Source organism: Adelges cooleyi, unplaced genomic scaffold, assembly GCF_023614345.1.
Source record: "Adelges cooleyi isolate 19-005CV unplaced genomic scaffold, UGA_ACOO_1.1 ACOO_flye_CR_arks_rails_tigmint_CR_PRNA_2, whole genome shotgun sequence".
In the NCBI taxonomy this organism is placed as follows: domain Eukaryota; kingdom Metazoa; phylum Arthropoda; class Insecta; order Hemiptera; family Adelgidae; genus Adelges; species Adelges cooleyi.
The window spans coordinates 2,142,321-2,160,527 of NW_026095860.1; the positions used below are offsets into that span (position 1 = coordinate 2,142,321).

Consider the following 18,207-nt stretch of genomic DNA (forward strand, 5'->3'; position numbering starts at 1 on the left):
GTTTTTTTTTTTTTTTTTGGTAATCAAGTTATTACTTAAATTAAGTTTCTCGCCAACATTGATAAGTAGAGACGGGATTTCTACGATTTTACAGTCAGAGTTGTGCATTATTCGAATAAATCTAAAATATAATCATCTAGATAGATCATCAATATACAAGTAAAAGTTATTCGAATAATTTCAAAAACTATTATTCGAATCACGTTTAAACTTCTCATTTAAACAGCCTGTAAGTGCATTTTTCAAGTAATTATGTTTTATAAAAAGAAAATAAACTACATTTACACAAAACAGTATAAATAGAAAAAACAATTTTTATTCGAATAAAAATTTGCACAATTCTGTTTACATTATCGAGCTCCAAAATATAATATATTATGACTTGCGTTAAACGTAAGACATTATTATTTTTCCTAAAATAATATTACTATTTTGTAGATTTTCTTTATGGACACATTTTAGTTAACGTCGGCTTTGCAGTATAAACAATAATCAACGTTTTTTTTTTTTTTTGATAAATTTCGACATGAGTTACTAAACTGTAATATTTAAAACGGTAGTCGCATGTAAATGCATACACTTTAAACACTTGAAGCGCATATTGGATGTGTTTTTAAAGGTTTTTTTTTTTTTTTAATGCACGCAGTTTAAGGGGATTTTTTTTTATGTTTGTACACAATTACATAATGATTTATATATATTTTTTTTTTCGTTTTTTTTTCTACCTGCCCAGTATAGACCTTATCTAAGTGCGGTGCATTTTGTGTAGTGTGTAGTCGTCTCCGGGGGGCGTGTTCTTGGAGCGATAAAAAAAAAAAAAAAGTGTAAAAAACACTGTCGGGCTTCGGAGCAAATTACCTAGGAGCGTTTATCGTCGGGCAAAGAAAAGTATTTTTATTATTTCAAACACAGTGTGTAAACCGCCACGTCTTAAACTAGTACAGTGCCAAGAAGTACTTCCAAAAGAGAAACACACATACACAATTGAAGGGTACAGGGAAAAAACCAGCAAAGTCACTTTTTCAAAATGGCAATTTTTTGTTGTAAAATCCGTTTTGATACAAAACGAATCCGTTCATTACTTTTAAGCGCGATTATAAACAAAAATATACAATATTTTCCAAAGTTTTAAGTATTTCTTTAACATTTTAAAACATTTTTTAGCATTACTTAAACGTGTTTTTTCTTAGATTAGAAAAAAGTGACTTGGATGGTTTTTGTACCCTTTAATTGAATTAATACCTTCTCAGCTCCGCGTCGAAGCTGAAATATTTTTTGGGTCGCTGATTTCAAATGTGTTATCAGTTTACAACTTTACCCTTTATGTTGTGGCACCGGGATTAATTTATTGGCTACATAGTAAAAATACAAGAATCAATCAAATAGTTTTTAAATTGTTTTTACGGTTATATACCTAGTTCTCATATAAAAGACCATATTTAACTAAATTTCAGGTTAATAGACCCAAAATAGAAATTAAAATCGAAATCTTACAAGTTCTTTGAAATACTTTTTTATAGTTACATGCTACAGACACGTATTAGACTTAAACTTCAGACAAATTTCCATTTTTCGAGTCTCGAGTTATAGCAAGTCCAAGTTGAAGGTTGGAAATCCGGTCAAAATTTTATCACACACACAAATCGTCGTTGAATTTATACCTTCTCAGCTCAAAGCCAAAAACAATAACAATACTATTTTCTCTCATATCCATTAAAAGGGGTTTTTTTTTCTAATATACCTGTAACATACTTACAAACCGACTTGTCCCGGGAGACTCGTTTTCTTTAAATCTTCACTGCGTGTAAGTGCATATCATAATATGCATTAGGTTATTTATACTGGTACCATTTATTGATTATGGTTAGGTTAAATTCTGAAATTCTGAAGTTGCTTTCGGTTTCTTAAAAGGTCCGGACATCCTTAACCCCCCCCCCCTTCCCTCCTCCTTCAAGTTGTGCCAATGCCGCCTGTAGGTATAGGCGTGCGTGGCGTGTGCGATGTGTAATTTTAGAAAAACCCAACAACACCGGTTTGAATGAAATTAAATAACACTATTATCGTGAAGACGATTTCGTTTGGCCGACCGTTTGTTAATATAATGTTAAAACAAAAATAATAATAACGCTTTCGTGGCGGCGAGAACGTGCCGCGGTCGGCCAGTGTGTGTATTAATAATTTATTCCAATTAACCCGGGGTTTAATGGAAGACTTAAGAGAGAAGCTCTACGGTGCCCGGGCCCGTCTATACAATAGCGTTCTTGTCCGTCTTGTACATAATAATAATAATAATAATAATAATAATATGCGGGATGAAACTCTGAATGAACTCGCCGGAGCGAAATAATCTGATTAAAAAAAAACAAAACACAGTATTAGGTATAATAAGTCGAGTCGGCAGCACGTTTCCAGTTTTACACGTGTTCGATCGTTATCCACCGGAGAGTATATACCTACCTACCTATATACCTATAATATGTATAGTTTCTAAGATGTTCCAAACGTGAAGATTAATTTTCTACTTGTACTCGGTACTGCACGAGCTCGATAACGACCTAGAAGTTTTTCTCATAGAGTAAAATTATACAGAACTGTAACATCATAATATAATGCCTTGTGCCCGGCAAACGAAGTCAACGAGAAGACCAGCGACGGCGTGACCACTTTAAAATATTATATCGTTAAGTACAATTTGTTTACAAGTTTTCAACACTACAAAGTACAATCCTTATCAATATAGTTCTTATCAACATAAGGGGACGTTGATAATGTGATAATATTATAACTGATAAGAACCGTGGTTGAAATATACAAGGTATTATTGCACAAATACCCCTTCTTCATACAAATATTCGATGATTAAAAACAAATATGTCAGCGTGAAGGCTTGCCAATCAAAATCAAGTATATAAATATTAAGTAAAGTATATTTTGTTTCTGAAGATAACAGTTCGAGATCTAACCATGATAAGCACTATGTTTTGTATCGCATGATTGCTGTGGTGAAACAAATTACAAGTATTGTGTACCAGAGATATATAATTCCGTAATTTTGGTCACACACTGCAACTTGCCCTTTCGCTTACTTCATAATATGACAAAGACCTCTCGGTAGTCGACCAAGCGGAAATGGGCGAATCGTCGAAACCGAGAATACACTTTACTCAGTTACAATTCCATTGTAATCAATCAAATTATCATACACAACGGAAGCACTTGAGTGCAAACGTAAAAACCATTAATATGAAATGCAACAACACTGTTGTATCTTGTATCAACGCACATCTTCGTGTCCAAGCATCGGCCCAAGGACAATAATTGAAACGAACACTCTTTCCAAACGTACATGCCGTAAATCCTCATCAAATACTAATAATAGTCTTCAGCTCAAAATATCACAATTGGATCGTGTACCAGCTCTGGTAGACAAAAAATTACTTAGCTCCCCCGGTCAGTTCACGTGGGCCTATAGAAGTTGCAAGCCACTACTCGAGTAAAATATTGCTATTTAATTACCAAGAGCAAGTGCTTAGCTTTTGTACATTGCATTTCTTTTATTCACTTTGAGGATTTGTTGGCATAAAGTTTTTAGCTGACCACGCCCAAAACCTTAACTCGTGTGATTGTACATTTTTAGCTTTAGCTAGGTTTTAATTTTTAAACACACAAACAACATGCGTTTAATAGCTATTTGATGGCCATCTTCACTTTTTTGTAATAGTATTTATAAAGCAAATGGTTTAGATAAAAAAGCATGACAACATTTCTCGACTACTCGGGATGGTCCGATTTCAATTCTGTAAAGCGATTCGAGCACTTTGACTACTTGGCAGGTTTCCGTTTTAAAAAACTAAATTTCTTGTAATTAAATTAATAAATTTTCCGTTTGCAGGGCCGTTGTGGACCATTTGTAGTGAAAATTTTGTCTGGCTTCTGGTCTGTCATCAGAAATAATAATAACTTGAGGGCAATAGGCGCTTTTCGCTGGGAGAGTGTCTGCGGACAAATTTAATGGCGCGATAAAAATTGCATTGGGAGTTGTTTTAATGAACGCGTTCCGTCTTTGGCCGACCAAAGGGGCTGAATAATAACGATATAATGATAATAAAGAAATAACTCTCTGTGTCAGCGCCATTATCATGATTATTTTATTTTATTTTTTTTTTTACTATTATACCAGGTACATGAAATACGTGCGCAGAACATTGAACTTGGCCGAGTCCATTGTGCGCTGGCAATCGGTCCGACGTATAGGCGCACGTTATTAATACCGATTTGTTAGGGTCTTCCACACCACGGCTATACACCTCTCTCTCTATGCACCTTATATTATTATTATTATTATACTTCGGGTGTCCAAGGCAAGAAGGTATGCCGAGTGTGTGAACCGCCGGGGACCTTGCCGCGATAAGGTATATTATAATAATAATATTTATAATGGTAAACGCATAGCAGCCATGGCTGTCAAACGGACCAACGGCCCCGCTGCTCGTTAAAATTGCTCCGAGGAAATTATTGAAAAAAATGGAAACGACAAATTTTTTCACGAATTCAAACCGCTCAACCGATTAATTCCAATTTTTTTTCCCTTCAAATCGCGAATAATAGCATGGTTGGATTAAAAAAGTGTATAATTTTTCAGTGGCCAAGATAAATTAACTCCATGGTGGAATTTTTCACCACTAGAGTGCGCTAAGAAAATTGGCAATTGTACTTACATACATTGTTTCAAAAAACTTTAACTGGCTTAATTAAGTGTAGGCGAGTAATTATTTCCCGCATGGGATATATTTTGGGGTCACGGGGTCAAATTCATTTTTTAATTATTATCTTACAGTATCTTATAGTCCACAGAGTAAAAATATAATATAGAGCTGTAACCGTATATGATAATTCCGTGTAGTTCGGCAACGAAGTAACCAAGAAGGCGCGCGACAGTGTGACTACTTAAAATTAAAATAAATACTTTATTTTTTTAACTAGTTAAACACTGCACAGTATAACCCTTATCAACTATACAGATCAATAGATGAATGTGATAATATTGAAACTGATAAGCAATATGTCTTTGATCACAATATGGTTGCTGTAGTGAAACAAACTACCAAAAATATGTACCAGAGATATGTGTAATTTCGTCATTCTGGTCACACTGCAGCTCGCCTTTTCGCTGACTTAATAATATTTTACTTACTTTTTCAGCTTTAGCCCTTAGGCCGTAAATAATTGTAAAAAACTCGACGCAATAATATATTTTTTCAAACGAAGTAAATCTAAACAAATAAATGTTATTTGGTTTATTTTTTAAATACAAAATTAATTTCTTGTGTTTATCTGCATCATGATACGCGACACGGTTTATAGTATTTTGTTCGATTAAAATTTAATTAAATTGTCGATGATTTAATTTCACTGAAAGCCGTGTTTACATTTTGTTTACAACCCGTCACTCGACCTTAGCATTTTAAATTTATTGTTTTTTTTTTTTTTTAATACATTTAATCCATTAATTCCACGGTTTCAACAATAATCGAAAATATACAACTCGTGTTAAGGTTATACATACATATAGCCTAAACCTGATAGGTTAGGTTAGGTTAGATACATTTTAAGTTGAGAAAAAAAGTGGGACCTGTGTTTAATATGATCTACGAAAAAGAGTAGCCGATTTATAACAATATTATAATATTATGTTGCACAAAACCGTGTGAAAATATTCTAATCGTTTTGATTTCCAAAGGTTTTTCTTAAATCAACATACCTGTCACGTCAGTAGAATGGGCTTGGGCCGTCGATGAACAAAAAATGCATTCAACCTCGACAGAAAAACGGACACACAATATGTGTTTTCTATAACATAATATTATACAATCTTGTTCCAAACCACTCTCAAGGACGATTTTCGACGGTCACAACAAGGTGTGTAAAGGTAAAGGGCAAATTCAAAAAAAGGGGGGGGGGTGGGGTTTAATTCCCATCAAAGCTCACACGGTAATATTACTGTCCAGAGAAAATTTCCAGATGACAATGTAAGTATACTTGCCGCACTGGGGTCGGCTTCTTCATTGAATAGCCTCTCATGGTTGGACTGTTTTGTGTAATTTTCAACTACCAAAGGAGTTGTGCTACTCTTTGAAAATTAGTAGGTACTGTATACCGGCTATGTAATGACCCGACCCGGTGGCCCTTCCTGTCGTCGGCGGCTTCCGTATAGTCTCCAAATCGTTTTTTTTATTACATTAATAACAACAATAATAATATTATTATTATTATATCCCATTGACTTGACTAATCCCAAGTACGTGCTGGCCGCATAGTGGTCCACAAATGTAAAAATCCGGTCAAATCAATTTTTTTTAATGTACTTTCTTTTGGAATTTTCCATTCTCGTTTTCCTTATGTGTCAATACAATTGATATAATATGCTTTAAATTGGTCGGGTTGGAATCCAGTTCAGGGCTATGTGGAGTTAAGTGTACCGAGATGAATTTAATAACTAATAATTTCCGATAAAAACTTACTGCGTTTCAAATGGCCGTTGAACATAGCTTTTTTGGAAAATAAATAGAGCTATTTAATGGTATAGAAATATCGTTAAAAATGTATTGTTATTATGGACAAATGACGTTTGAATAATATCTCATTTTGATGGGAAAATTTGCAAAGAATAGAGTCTTTGAACTATGCTTCACGTCCAACCAATTTCAACTTAAAAAAGTAAGATCTACAGAGTAAATTTTTATAATTTTCAGCTGCAATAACATTAGTTGAATTGTTGTGGGTAAAGTTACAGGATTATTTAAATGTTTATACTCTTTATGTTTTAAGATTACCAACTTAATAAATAGGCTTATTTTTAGAGTTGTTAAAAAAATAATTGAACAATAAAAGTAAACCATCATCCTCGTGGTTTTTGTTTTTAAAAATTATCCTTACAACGTCATCATCCAGTACTGACACGTTTACAATATTTAGCATTTATTATGTTTAATAACAGTTATTGTAGAATATACACTGAATGGTTTCAATGATATATCTTTTTCTATTATGTTTTTTTCATCACGAGGAAAAGTTTCCAGTAAAATAGAAAATATAATTCGACTAAATTTATTCATTTCCTTCAGCATTTGTGCAGATATATCGCATGCAACTCTCCTCGCCGCGGTTGTTTATTATTCATATTATAGTATAGGCAGAGTCTAATAAAAAAAAATCCCCCTTTTACAAAACGCATTAGCACAAGAGAAAGGGTTTAGACAAAGAGGTTGACCACCTCGTGTGTGGGAAACGAACAATAATATTATTACTATTGCCGGACCGGTTTATGCGAAATCCTGATATCAGCCACTGGGTTAAAGAAGAACAGGTAGGTATAGTGGGTAGGCAGGTAGGTAGGTACTATTACGTTATGTTATAATTTTTGTTTTGACCTTTACGACGGTCGTTAGTATTATTATCATTTTCACAAAGACTCGTTTGGGCATCGCACAAGACCGGACCAGTTAAATCGGACTCGCCAAATCCGTTATGTTCTCTTTTCTTTTCGGATGACACAAATAATAATCAGTCCAATCCAAAATCATCACAAAACCATGGTCTAGTGTCCACGGAATATATTATTATGAAAACAGATAGCTCACTCGAACAAAGGAAATTTTCAAAGAGACTGATCAGGTACTCGCGCGAAGATATCAGTGTGGCCGCATGAATTAGTGTAAATTATTGTGCAGATATTTTACAATATTATTGCACAAACTCCTAAATAGACCATAAGATCTAAATGACAACTCACCATTAGATTACCACAGATTAGATCATTCGTTTTTCCTAGTCTGTGATATTATTATGAAAACGTATGCTTGAATTTGTTGTGGCCACACTAATTTCATTTTCAGTCAAATCAGTTTTTTTTCATTGAGCTATATTTGTTTTCATTTAGTCTGTGTGATTACTTTTAAATAGAATGATCGAAACGCTAGTCGAATGGTTGAAATTTAATTATCGATCATAAGATTCAAACAATCACAGGTTAGATAATTTTTTTTTCATCAATAATTATCATGCAATTTTATGCTTGAATCCGTGGTCACACTGATCTGAGTCATGTGACGTCATGGCTCTTGTTTGCATGCCGAGTGAGCTTTATGTTTTTATAATATAGTCTGTGTTTAATTTACAAGTTGGATAAAACCAGAAGGTGCCCTCCCTAGTAAAGGAATGCAATTGGTGGAAATTATTTAATTAGTTTGGACCAAACTGTTTGGTAATTGACAATGAAATAATAATATTTTTTCTAATAGCACAACGTCGAGTTGGCTTTCGTCGGTTAGGTTCAAATCGGTTCAACAAGCAACAAAATGTACAGTTACTGCAAACGATCGCCAAAGACTTATCGGCCGGATTTCCAAGTATAATAATAATAAAAAAAATAAATACACCTAATTGTATACCACCGTTCGTGTAATGTGCCATGGGAACAAAATCTACAGGGGAAACAATTGATCTTTATTCGTTTTTTATGCGCCATGTTGAAATACACACAGTGTGCAGTCCGAAGAAAGGAAATAATATTATGTATTATTGGATTTACCGAGTTCACTGAGCGTTCAGTTTTTTATAGCTGCTGTTATGCTTGAAACAAACAAATTGTATTTTTCTAACTTAAACCTTTAAAATTTTTACTGTTTATTGGCTCAATTATAGACTTACTACTGGTTTGGACTGCACTGTGGTTAAATCGCTTTTAAAAATTAATTGGCTCGGCCTAAACTGTACATGGTTCTTTTTTTGTCTTTTGAACTTACACATTTAATTTCGAAAACCAACCGATTATTCAATACAATTCGATTGTCGTTTCAATAATAATAATCGTTCAAAGAACTGATTAATATTATTCAGGCCAGTGCTCTATCGACAGACATTTATATATATATACAGGGTGATCAATCTGATGTAAGACACTCCTTTTTTTTTTTTAATGACTATGGACTTGGTTTTTTATTTAAAAGGAAACATATTATGTTTTTTACTCTATAAGCGTGTAAGCGAAAAACTGTAAAAAAAATGTCAGCATTGTTTGCATTGTTAACATTTATCAATCTGTTCGTTTGCTACGACAAAGGTAAAGATTGAATATTTTCCATTGTTCTTAGGTTTTCTAAAAACCCATTACAATCCTTTTTTTTTTTTACAGTTTGTTGTCTACATATTTATGGAATTAAAAACATATTATGTTCTAATAGGACTAAGTTGAGTAAGGGTTATCCTCCCTTATCAGGGGATTGATAAGGGTATTGTTATCAGTGTGTTTCTTATCAGTGATAAGGAGGAAAAATCGAAGTGCACATAAAATTTCAAAATATTGACAAATATAGTAAAATGTATGTATCTATAAGCTATACGAGTATAAGGAAAATAATAAATTTTCAAAATGTTCATAGTATCCAAGAAAATCATCAGTGTCCTACCTGTCAGCCTGTGTATGTATAATGAATAATATTAATTTATTGTAACCGTCGTCGAACGACCGCTAATCGCCGTCGACGTTTGACCGACGAATCGGTTTTACAATTATTATTCTTTTTATTTATATATTTTTTATTTTGCTACGACTATTAATATATTTTATCTGGGTTATCACAATAGCAGAACGTCAATGACTGAACGAATCGTATACTCGGTACGTGACACGGGTACAATAATCGGCGACGGGCGGAAAACACAAAAAGGAATGTCGGGGATCCGTTCGATTATAATAATAATAATAATAATAATATCTGTACGCATAACTTTGGAGAGAGGTGGCCCATAACTCTTTTGAAAATATCATGAAAAACACATAAACGGACAAACGATGAATAATGGCCGTCGAGGTGAACACCCTGGGATGATTCGCCTTGTGCATTGAATAATTACATATTGTACAGGATTAGGTGCAATAATAATATATGTACAAACGACCAGAGATGTACCTATAATGATATTTTGCTGGCCGCCGACCGAGTGACGGTAGTTATTTAAAAAAAAAAAAAATATATATATATATATACATTTATATTATTTAAGTACACAAGTGCAGCAATAATAATAATGTAAATTCTAATGCACGTGAAACCGGTAAACCATCATAAAAAAAAAAAAAAAAAATAGCATCTCTGCTTTGCATCGAAGCTAAAATGAAAAACCGGATATACCTCAAACGTTACCGGTGTAGTGTGTACCTACTAAACACATACTAGACACATAAATGCATCTTGGCCAAATTATAATATTAACGGTGTTATCTTCCAGAAACGATCGTCTTGGGCTTATAACATACAGCCGGCGGGTTCCCATCGACAGTATAATATAATATAATATATTTTAATAATAATAATAATATGATAGAAGCTTTGCATGCAAATCGCTAAATCCACTCGAACAAAACCGCTTTTGTCGGTCCGTTATTTTTTTATTACCTATTTGTGCATAATAGCTGTTGTACTGATCTATTATAATAATAATAATAATAATAGGCGCCTCTTATTAAATACAACCGATATAACAGCTAGAGTTTGTAGGATTTTAACAATTTTAACGATTCGTTTAAATTTAGAGAATGTGATACACATTAATTGAATGTATATTTCTCTTTCACGCAGAAGACTGTCTGAAAAATGTTTATTTTGCATGTTTTACAGATATACCAGCATGTTCGAAGAATTTTGCATATTTTAGACCAATGTAATATCATTAAAAATTTAATAAGACAAGTAATATTTTTCAGTTTATATTTGTATTTACAAAAAAAAATAGTTTCATTTAACATTAACAAATTCTTCATAATTCTTTATCGTCTATCATCATCGTTATACTTTATGTGTAATTAATTGTGTGTTGTTTGACTAAATAAATTGTTCAAAAGTAGACTCATATTTAACCTACACAAGTATTGTACTTTAACACATAATAACTATTAAGGTGAATTTTTCGAATTTTAACCAAACGAACTGCACCACTTCTTATTGGTTTTAATAATTACTGATGTTTCCTATACCCCAGATACTGTAGATATAATGGTATAATATAATCTCTATATAAAAGAAGTATAATATATTTGTTTAAGTATGTAGTTACATTTTAATTGTCTTGGATCACTGGATTGATAAATAAATAAAAGAGTTCTCCGAGCATTTTATGCTAAAATTGTATTTTTTTTTGGTCAAAAGTTTGATGATTATCTTGGGCCTAATAAAAAGAAATATTAAACGTACCTATTAATGGTAAAAAAAATTGTTTTCGAACGGCTAAATATATTTTATAACAATCTAATTTAATTTTAAGTATAATTTTTAGGTATTTCTGATATTATAATCTTGTGAAATCGTTGGAAAACTAGTTTTGGTTTTCCTATGGTAATAATCGTGACACTAGCAAATGTTCGCCACTAGCATATAATGTGCTTATGGAAGGTTAATAATTGTATAACGGTCAACTTGTATATATTTGAATATATTGTTTGTAAATCGCAAAAATATTCACACAGTGAACACGATGAAAACCTGATCCCGGTGCTTGAGCGCGATTCGACTGGTTTTTTTTATTAAAAATAATTTATTAAAAAATACATCAACGACGAAAAAATACCTAAAACTTTAAACACATTCACACGGATAATGTGTTATTATAATAATATATTCTCATCGGTTTTTCTGTCTTGACATTTTTGGCCATTCACAGCCTGTATACAATTACCTACCTTCTTAACACCCCGCTATTCTGTACTCAACTGTTTTATAATTAATCAAAATTGTTTTTTTTTTCAGCTCTACTAATAATAGCAACAGAGTGACAATCAATATAGGTTTTGGGGGCCGTGGAATGCGGCGCTAACACCGGCACGGCCCGGATACACGTTGGACCGAGACGCGGGCTCTTTTGCAATATATACCATCGACCGAACCGCCGGATGAACTCAACACACAGGTATAGTGATAGTGGTGGTAATATATTATTACACTAGGGTTAGTTTGTTGATTATTATAAATTTGTTTACCTTGGCTCCGATCTGGTTGCCGCATTGGCCGGCTTGCAAGTGTACGATTTCCCTCATGATTTTTTGATTTTTCTTCTTGAAAAACTGCTGCTGCTGTGTGTGGTCGAACCTCCTGCTCCTGTGTGTGTGTTGACACCCGTTGGCACCGACTTGACTCGAGTCCTGGATGTTACAGATTCGAAGTAAGTAAGCAAGCAAGCAAGTATATGTGCAGGAGTACACACGGGTATTGGAGCCCAAAGAAGAACGGGACAGTATTGACAGCGGTGGCGGTCTACGACCGGCTCTCCGCCGCTGCCGGCTTGGACGGTTTCCCCTACCACGGGTCGCCTGTGTGTGTAGCCTGTGTAGAGGTACCTATTTAACATTATAATATATAGCCGTGGTGGAAAAATAATGACACCGGCACCGCCGCCGCCAATGCATAATATTCCATTGGGATGAGCACACAGTAGTAGGTGGTACAGGGTGATCTATATATTTAATACTTAAGCCACAAGCGTCGTGTCGTGGTCGAGGGCACTCGCAGGTGAAAATTCATGGGGGGGGGCTAAGTTTTCATTAAAAAACCCCCCCAAAAAAAATACTATATTATAATAGTCAAACTCATCGAGTCAAAAATTGGTATTATATATATTAAATTACGTTCTTTCACTGATGACTGAAACGCATATCAATATTGGGATATATTTTTTTTAACTTGCAGAGGGGAAGCTAAGGGAAAATTGCAAGGGTTGCAAGGACTGAGGCGTTTGCTTAATATTTTCTGGTGGCGCTTAAAAAAGTCTTACTTAAAAAAAAAAACAAATTGTTTTAATTATTCAATTAGGTACCTTAGTACCTAACGTGTAACCTAAAGCCTAACGTGGCTTTAGCAAACATAGACTCATAAAAAACGATTTAACATCAACCAGGATAAGCCAGGAGAGAATACAAAAATCGTTTGTTTCTTTAATAAATAAATAAACAACAATTTTTGTGGCAAAGTGTTTTTTTACATAGTTTATTATATTTCTTTATTATATTGTTTATGCAATTTGACCAAAAAAAAAAAATAATAATAATACCAGTAAAATAGCAAACATTTAAATTATTGAATATACCTATATTTGTATACCCTTTTTTTTTATATCTTTTCCATAACCATATCGGCTTTGGAAACTTAAACGGTACTTAGATACTCTTAAATAAAACTAATGGTTTCTTGACATGATAACGTTTTTAAGTCGGTGAGATCGAAAATTCATAAGACACTCATTTTGTTTGATTTATTTACAAGATTTACTGGATTTGTTCAGCAAAGTCTTCAGAAAAAAGATGTCTAAGAAGGCACCTTTTAATTGACCTTTTCCAAATTAAGAATAATTTGTAATTATTGAAAAATGTTATCCGGTCAATAGTGTTGTTCGAATCCTTTTAAACTTAAATTCAAGACAGTAGGTAGGTGGAGTGGGTAATAATAATACATTATGATTTCTTAGAGAGTAATACTACTACAACTCCTCCGACCTAATGTTCAGTTCTAAAATTAATAACTTTGAACTTGATTACATTAAAAAGTCGACCACTCTCGACAGCTCTAACATATGCAGCGAGACAAATAATTCCATTATTGTTCAACGCTTGTAACAACCACCCTGTATGATGTTTGATATAATGTAATATTATTATAATGAAACGTCCGAATTACCTTGTACACGTCGGATAATGCGCACGTCCATTTGACGTATACAACACACAATGACTACGAAGTTGTAATTTTATTTTTGATATTTTTCAAGAATAATGATATTATATACCTAATATTATCATACATTCTTATATACGGCGGCGATCAATGTTCTCACACACAACTGGTGCACGGTGGTTGAAAACGTTTGTTTTTTTTACCGGGTCTACTGAAATGACAAAAGAAAAATATATAAAATCGCTCCAAATTATTTGGATAATATTTTTTTCTAAATTCCAAGTACGTGTAAGTGTACACAAGCGTAGTTTACTTTTGTTGTTCAGTTATTTTCTAAAACACTCCACAAATAAGGCCCCGTTTATTAAGGTTGGTAATGTATAAAACATAATATAGAGTATACAAATTCGAATAATTCTGCAACTTTACCACCCACAATTCAACTGATGTTATTGCAGCTGAAAATTATGCAAATATACTCTGTAGATCTTACTTTTTTAAGTTGAAATTGGTTGGACGTGAAGCATAGTTCAAAGACTCTATTCTTTGCAAATTTTACCATCAAAATGAGATATTTTTCAAACGTCATTTGTCCATAATAACAATACATTTTTTAACGATATTTCTATACCATTAAATAGCTCTATTTATTTTCCAAAAAAGCAATTAAAATCCACGTTCAACGGCCATTTGAAACGCAGTAAGTTTTTATCGGAAATTATTAGTTATTCAATTCATCTCGGTACACTTAACCCCACATAGCCCTGGACTGGATTCCAACCCGACCAATTTAAAGCATATTATATCAATTGTATTGACACATAAGGAAAACGAGAATGGAAAATTCCAAAAGAAAATACATTAAAAATAAATTGATTTGACCGGATTTTTACTTTTGTGGACCACTATGCGGTCAGCACGTACTTGGGATTCGTCGGGTAATAATAATAATATTATTATTATTGTTGTTATTAATGTAATAATAAAAAAAAACGATTTGGAGACTATACGGAAGCCGCCAACGACAGAAAGGGCCATCGGGTCGGGTCATTACATAGCCGGTATTCAGTACCTACTATAATTTTCAAAGAGTAGCATAACTCCTTTGGTAGTTGAAAATTACACAAAACAGTCCAACCATGAGAGGGTATTCAATGAAGAAGCCGCCCAGTGCGGCAAGTATACTTACATTAGGGAAATTTGCCCTGGACACTAATAATTGCCGTGTGAGCTTTGATGGGGAATAATCCTCCTCCCCCCCCTTTTTTGACTTTGCCCTTTACCGGTAACTCACCTTGTTGTAACCGTGGAAAATCGTCCCTCAGAGTGGTTTGGAAAAAGATTAGTGTTATATTGTGTTATAGAAAACACATATTGTGTCGAGGTTGATTGTATTTTTTGTTCGTCGAAGGCCCAAGTCCTTTCTGCTGACGTGACAGGTGTTTTGATATAAGAAAAACCTTTGGAAATCAAAACGATAAGAATATTTCTACACGGTTTTGTGCAACGTCATAATATTATAACGTATTGGCTATTATTTTTTTTCCATACATCATACCTAACACTGATTTAATGCCCGGAAGTTTATGCTCTAAAAACAAGCAAGCGTTGATGTGCTAAAAAAAAAAGTGGCTTATATACTATGCACTGATAAAAACCCCCAAAAATGCGCTTTTCGCTTGAAATATTATGTTTTAAACATCTCAAGACCAATCGTGACCACAATATGTCTATAGTTGCAGAACAAGTTGTATTATACAATATTTAGTTAAGCTGTTCTTTTTAAAAAAGACAAAATAATTGTCAACTTTTTACTTATACCTCATACCTTCGAATTTATGTTATACTGTAATTGATATTTTCATATTATATACAAAAATGAACTTGGCTAAAAAAATTCACTTTATATGTCTTTAAAATGTGGTTCTAAATTTTCTAGCTCGTCCAGCTGTTATCAGTAAAAACTTACAAATATATAAACTTCCGGACACTAAACATATAGTATTTATACATTATTTGTTTATTTTCACACACAGTTTGCTTTTCTTCAAATTTTCACGGTCTAAGAATATGAAGACTCAGCGTGAGATAACAAATGGGAAACCACTTAAGTCCGACCCGTGGCCACAGATATACATACAGCAACTAATTACCTGTCTACGCTTATAATTAAGCCATAGTATAATATACGATAAAAAATTAACAAGCTTAAGACCTACTAGCCAATGCAATATATTATGTTTTAATTTCCAGTCTAAAGCAATACCTACGGTATAATTAGTAATTTTGCAATAAATTCCCTAAGATACAAAATATATATATTTTTCCACTAGGTGTGGTGTGATTTGCAAATGGCATGTATAATTTTCCCCTTTTCTAAGAATGTCTACACACAAAGAATCATTGCAATTATCGCACAGTGATTCAGACTTCTTCAGACTGCGAAGGCTTTGTGCATTGGTTAACAAAAAAAATAATATAAATATACACAGGTATACAAATAATTACATTCGGTGTGCAGTGAATCAAAACATTATTGTGACCGAGTGATTAGTATAGATAGCACGGTGAATCATAACAATATGTTCACAACGATGATGATGAATAAACTAAAAAATGGTCGTCCAGATTAAAAAAAAAAAAAAGCAATAATATGTAGAGGAAACACCGTCGTGACAATCATTCGACCAAATTATAATATCCTGTTGTTTTATAGATAAAAAAAAATAATAATAACGATAAAAAACGCATAAGCGTCGAGCCGGCGAGACCGTTTTAATAGAATATATACGCTGTTTTTTAACTGGCGAGGGGCATTAAAGTAAATTTTAAAAAGCTAAAAAAAGTATTAAGAGCCAGTTAACCGGTGGACCGATTATAGTGCGATATGTTGACCACACGCGGTATTTATAACAATAATGGTAATTGGAATAATTTAATTCGGCCGCCTACTGTTTGAGTATACAATAAATATATGTATATATTATTATGCGTACCTTAATAGCGTTAACAAAAAGCACTAACCGTACAGACACGGTAAAAAATACAAAAAAAAACAGTACAACAGTAGCTATTAATTATTGTATAATTAAACGAAAGAAAAACCTAATGGAAATAATTACCGTGTTACCAAGTGTAAGGATTGTACTATTGCTACTGTGCGTGTTAAATTAATATAAATTATATACACACATAGAGGGAAAACCTGGGCAACGTGTGTGGGGTTATACAGGATGAGACACTAGTATATGGAGCAGTGGATTAATAAAGATAGCGGATAAGAAAATACTAGATTGCAGGACATAATATCCAAGTATTGGTTGGTGTATCTGCATGAAGTGTAGAGTATACTTTTCAGGTGTGTTTTTAAGGCTTAAGAGGGCGTCACTAATAATTACACATCACGGTTTAACCTTTAAATTAAAGATTTTGTAAACAATTGCCCATACTTTACTACTTAAAAATGGGCGGTGCGACGCCCTCTTAACGTAGATCCGAATGGAGCCATGTAACGCAGCATGTGCTTAATATTTCCCCTCATAAATCTACAATAAAACTTTTTCTTTTTTTCTTTTCAAGGAATACCCGAAAAACACGAGGAAAATTATTATCTACTTTGGCGGCCGCAGTAAACCTCTATAGCGGTTTTATATTATGTGCGAACGAACCATCAGCCAACAGGTATCTGAACATAATAATATAGACATTATACACAAGATATCATTATTACAGACGGACAAGCAACCCCCCCAATCGTCTTATCCACATTCCACGAATCAATATATCACTTTCAATTTTATGATAATTAAATTAGCAAAAAATATGATAGCAAGTATATGTATATTTTTTGAAAAAACTTGCAGTTACACCACTTTTACAATGGACGACCTTCCATATGGCAGCGTCAGTCAGACAGTGTTTGCATATGGCTCGCCAAGAAGGTACAGCCGGTGTAATGTACAGCAAACTGCAAACTGTATAGGTTGATATTACAGGGGGTAAAAAAATAAAAAAACATGAAACGAGAAGCGATGACGTCATGTGTCGTCTTGTTAAGGGTAATCGCACACCGGATGTGGTGACTAAAAGACAAAAATAAAAATAAAAAAATCCACATGCCCCGTACAAATTAACATGGTCGACATTAAATACAGGAAAGGATACGATGATCACACTTTATAGGTCTTCGGTTTTTTTAAAACGATAATTTAACATTGGCCAGAAGCCCAAGTCCTGTCCTGGACTGCAGCATGTGGGGATTAAAAGAAAATGTTAAACCTGTTTATCCTTTTTTTTTTGTTCTCCAAAAGACACCTTACGGAAATCACCATAAGCAAATAAACATTAAGGGGACATATTGTTACTGTCTGTATTTTTATCGAGGAGTTAGTGTATAGGCAATTTTTCGCCTAAATCTTAAATTGTAACTTGACTTTTTCTACATTTTGTTGGAAACCAATTATTTTCGATAGCCGTTGGTTTGGAG

The 18,207-nt window shown here is 33.4% G+C and overlaps 1 protein-coding gene across 1 annotated transcript in view; it reads right to left on the reverse strand.

Moving 5' to 3' along the window:
- Nucleotides 1-12,314, reverse strand: part of LOC126833761 (tubulin beta chain-like) — a 27,190-nt gene extending 14,876 nt beyond the window's left edge. The window contains exon 1 of the mRNA XM_050565280.1: nucleotides 12,035-12,314. Coding sequence (XP_050421237.1) covers nucleotides 12,035-12,091 — 57 coding nt within the window. The 5' untranslated portion in view covers nucleotides 12,092-12,314. The remainder of the gene's footprint in view (nucleotides 1-12,034) is intronic.
- Nucleotides 12,315-18,207: the final 5,893 nt, after the last annotated feature.